Here is a 4,099-nt window from a genome sequence, read left to right on the forward strand (position 1 = left end):
GGCTCCCGGCCCGGCTGCTGTCCGCGGAGAGCTGCGGGAGGGTGCGGGGCGAGCAGGGTGAGCGGTGCGGAGCTGGGCTGAGCCGTGCGGGCCCATGCGGGGCACAGCGGGAGTGTGCGGGGCGGGACCGAGAAGCGTGAGCAGGATGGAGCTGAGCTGAGCCGTGCGAGGCAATGTGGGGCCATGCGGGGAGATGCGGGGCTGAGCAGGACGGAGCAGTGTGGAGCTGAGCGGTGAGGGGCAATGCAGAGAGATGCGGGGCACGGCAGGGCTGTGAGCACGGTGCGGGGCCGAGCAGTGTGGAGCTGAGCGGTGCGGGGCAATGCAGAAAGATGCGGGACACGGCAGGGCTGTGAGTACAGTGCGGGGCACGGCAGGGTGAGCAGTGTGGAGCTGAGCTGAGCCGTGCGGGGCGGAGCGGGACGCGGGTTCTGCCGCAAGGACCCCGCAGACCCCACCACCAGCATTCCCAGCCCCGGACCCCGCTCGGCTCCGCTCCATCGCGGGGACCCCCGGTCGGTGCCGCCCCGCGGCGGGGGCGGGCGGTGCCGCCCGTCCGGTTCCGGGTCGGCGGAAGATGGCGGCGCCCATGGAGCTGTTCTGCTGGGCCGGGGGCTGGGGGCTGCCCTCGGTGGATCCCGACTGCCTGGCTGTGCTGGTGAGCGCCGGGGCCGGCACGGGGGTGGGCCGGGGTCCCGCGGGCGGAGCCCCGCTCTATCCCTCCGTCCGTCCCTCCCGCAGACGTACGCGCGGTTCACGGGGGCGCCGCTGAAGGTGCACCGGGTCACCAGCCCCTGGAGGAGCCCCTCCGGTAAGGGCCCCGCCGAGGATACCGGCACCACCACCGGGACCCCCACCCCATGGCAGCCCCGTTATCCCATTGCCCCATTCCCCATCCTTGCACGCGTTACGCCCCCCGCCCCATTACAACCTCCGAGCCCATTTTATCCCTCCTGTGGCCCCACACCGCTGACCCCCTGCCCTATTGCACCCTCTTATCCCACTGCAGCTCTCTTGCCCCATGGCCTCTCCTCCCCACGTGGCACCATCCTACACCACTGCACCCCCTGTACCTCATCACACCCCCTGTCCCATTACCACCGTAACATCCTATTGTACCCCTTGTCCCATCACACCCTCCCACCCCATGGCATCCCTCATGTCCTGTGCCCCTGACTGCACCCTCTTATCTTATTGTACCCCCTTGTCGTGTGTCCCCCACCACTGTACTCCTCTCTATCCCCTCACACCCCATCTTCTCATCACCACCTCTGTCCCATCACACCCCCTCTTGCCCTATTGCACCCTCATGGCCCATCAGATCCCCTGTCCCATTGCACCCCCTCATCCCATTGTGACTCCTGTCCCATTGAACACCTTCCCACCTCATTGCACCCCCCTTTTTTCCGTTCCCCCATGCATCACTGCCCTCTTATGCCCCATTGCTCCCGCTGTGCCATCACTCCCCATTGCACCCCCTGTCCATCCCCACCACACCCCCCTTGTCCTGGAACGTTCCCCATTTCCCATCACACAGCTTCTGCCCCCTCCCCTGCGCTGCTCTGCCCCCACCTCACCTTACACCCCTGCACTGCCTCGTGCCCTTCATCCAGGCATGAGGGTCCATCCCCCCTTGCAGCCCCCTGCACCCCTCCCCTGCTCAGGGCAGGGTGGCTGCAGCCCCTGCTCACTCCCCCTGCCCACAGGGCACCTGCCCGCGCTGAGGACACGGGACGAGGGCACCATCTCCAAACCTCAGCAGATCATAACCCACCTCAGGAAACAGGTACAGAGGGGCTTGGGGCACCCCCTGCCCTGGGCTGCTGGGTGCTGCAACCCCTCAGGGAGGAGGGGACTCTGTTGTGTCCCCCACGGATGGGATTTGGGGTATCCCATGGGATTAAATTGGTGTTTTCTCTGCAGAAATACAATGCTGACTACGACCTGTCGGCCACGCAGAGCGCAGACACGCTGGCCTTCGTGTCCCTGCTGGAGGAGAAGCTGCTGCCAGTGCTGGTGAGGCTGGGGGAAAGAGGGGCTTGCTGGGGATGGGGTCTGCTCCCTGGAGCTGTGCAGGCAGGCTTGGGTGTGCCCAGCTGCCAGCAGCGGCATCCTGGCAGCCTGGCATGGCAGGGATGGGGGGTTTGGGGGTGGCAGCCGTGGGTTGTGCAGCCCGGGCTGGGGTCTGCCCTTGACCCCAATGCTCCTGCAGCCCCTCATGATCTCCCGGGTGGCTGTGCCAGGCAGGGGCTCTGGTGTGCCAGCAGCTCTGCCGTGGCCAGGCTGTGGATTGTTCTCCACCACAGATCCACACCTTCTGGGTGGACGCCAAGAACTACGTGGAGCACACGCGGAAGTGGTACGCAGAAACCATCCCCTTCCCCCTCAACTTCTTCCTGCCCAACGCCATGCACAAGCGGCACCTGGAGCAGCTTCAGCTCATCTGGGGGGATGACTACATGGAGGATGAGGAGAAGCTGGAGAAGGAGGTGAGGGATGGGGTCTGGGCACTGTGGGTCCTCACAGGGGGATTCCTGTGAGGCTGTTCTGGGCTGACTTTATGATGCTCGTATCCCCATTCGTGTGTTTAGCCCAGAAATAAGCTTTGCACCTTTAAGATTGGCTCTGAAAAAACCCAAACTGGGGTGTGGGTTCCCCCCTCCTGCTCCCCTGAGCACTGTGGTGGTACCTGGGCAGGTGACAACCGTTTATCCTCCTCCTACAGCTCTACCGGGAAGCTCGGGAATGCCTGACACTCCTCTCCCAGCGCCTCGGCTCCCAGAAGTTTTTCTTTGGAGACTCGTAGGTGGCCAAAGGCAGGGAGGGGACGGGACCTGAGAGCCCCCACACCCCAGCAGGGCTGAGGCCCCGTGGTCTGCAGGGGGCTGCAGCCACTCTGGGTGCAGAACAGGCTCAGAGGGGACAGGGCACTGTCCCAAGGAGAGGGAGCCATGTGCTGTGCCCTGGGGGTGCTGGGGCTGGTGGTGGCTGGTGGCTCTGGGTGGCTTTGGGTGGGGACAGTGGCCCAGACAGCGCTCTCTGTGCCCCAGGCCGGCCTCCCTCGACGCCTTGGTCTTCAGCCGCCTGGCGCCGCTCCTGAAGGCAAAGCTGCCCAACGGGAAACTGCAGCAGCACCTGAAGTCCCTGCAGAACCTGTGCAACTACTGCACCTCTATCCTCAGCCTTTACTTCCCCTGGGACGGAGGTGAGAGCCATCCCTACCTCACCCTGTGCGCTTGGGAGCGACCTGTCCTCCCCAGGTGTGCATCCCCAGCTGGGGCTCACGCTCAGGGTGACCCTTCCCACCCACACCGCTGCTGTGCCCCTCCAGGTGACCCCCTGAGCAGTGCCCCTCGGGCTGCAGGCACGGACGGCAGCGAGGCAGAGGAGGACCCCCACAAACGGCGCAAGCAGCTGCTGTCAGTGCTGGTGGGGCTGGCGGCCATGCTGGGCTACGCCTTCCTCAGCGGCATCGTCTCCATCCAGCGCGGCAGCGTGGGGCCGGCCGGCCGGCAGCCCGTCGCCATGCAGGAGGAGGAAGAGGAGGAGGAGGAGTGAGGAAGAGCTGTGTGACTGTTCCTTCCCAGCCCCTGGAACTGACTGTTTTTACTCTGGAAGCCTGGCAGCATCGCTGCTCTGCTCTGTATCCCACCACCAGGAACCACAGCCTTCTCCGTGGGAACTTCCCTGCCTCACCAATAAACCTCCCTCTCTCCACCCGCACCCTCTCATAGTCCCAGCACCCCCAAGGCCCTTCCCAGTTTCCCCAGTTGCCCAGGCTGGAGTTTTGCAGCAGGCACCAATGTGTCCTGGCTGTGGCTCTGCCCCTCGCTCCAGCTTTGGGTCTTGCAGAGGTCCCAGAGGGGGGACCTAAAAGCATCTGTGGCATCTGAGCAGTGTCCCTGCCCCTTCTCCAACAGCTGTGGGGCTGAGCCCCACATCTCCCCTGCATCATTCCCCTATGGCAGCACTCAGGGCAGTGCAGACAGCGGCTCTGCAGGGCTGATACCTCCCCTCCACGCTGCTGCCAGCCCGGCAGCACAGCCGAGACACAAAACCAGAGCCAAGGGCAGCCGAGGCTGCTCGTCAGGGCACGTCC

At 65.1% G+C, this 4,099-nt stretch overlaps 1 protein-coding gene across 2 annotated transcripts; it reads left to right on the plus strand.

Annotated features, from left to right (window-relative positions):
• The first annotated feature begins 513 nt into the window (after positions 1 to 513).
• On the plus strand, positions 514 to 3,719 carry MTX1 (metaxin 1). Of its 2 annotated transcripts, none has more exons than XM_031064317.1 (8): positions 514 to 658; positions 742 to 811; positions 1,665 to 1,786; positions 1,924 to 2,016; positions 2,307 to 2,489; positions 2,726 to 2,802; positions 3,051 to 3,205; positions 3,332 to 3,719. In XM_031064317.1, exons 1-8 carry the CDS (start codon positions 578 to 580, stop codon positions 3,556 to 3,558), a joined length of 1,008 nt encoding a protein of 335 aa, XP_030920177.1. In that variant the 5' UTR covers positions 514 to 577; the 3' UTR covers positions 3,559 to 3,719. The 2 variants fall into 2 exon arrangements, with proteins under 2 accessions (XP_030920177.1, XP_030920178.1); XM_031064318.1 differs by having other exon boundaries at positions 1,707 to 1,786.
• Positions 3,720 to 4,099: the final 380 nt, after the last annotated feature.

Source organism: Geospiza fortis, unplaced genomic scaffold, assembly GCF_000277835.1.
Source record: "Geospiza fortis unplaced genomic scaffold, GeoFor_1.0 scaffold313, whole genome shotgun sequence".
NCBI classification, from domain to species: domain Eukaryota; kingdom Metazoa; phylum Chordata; class Aves; order Passeriformes; family Thraupidae; genus Geospiza; species Geospiza fortis.

Coding starts and splice junctions, on each gene's coding strand:
- MTX1 (XM_031064317.1), top strand. CDS start 578: ATGGCGGCGCCCATGGAGCTGTTCTGCTGGGCCGGGGGCTGGGGGCTG. Junction 812..1,664: donor CCCCTGGAGGAGCCCCTCCG/GTAAGGGCCCCG, acceptor TCCCCTGCTCAG/GGCAGGGTGGCTGCAGCCCC. Junction 2,803..3,050: donor AAGTTTTTCTTTGGAGACTC/GTAGGTGGCCAA, acceptor TCTGTGCCCCAG/GCCGGCCTCCCTCGACGCCT.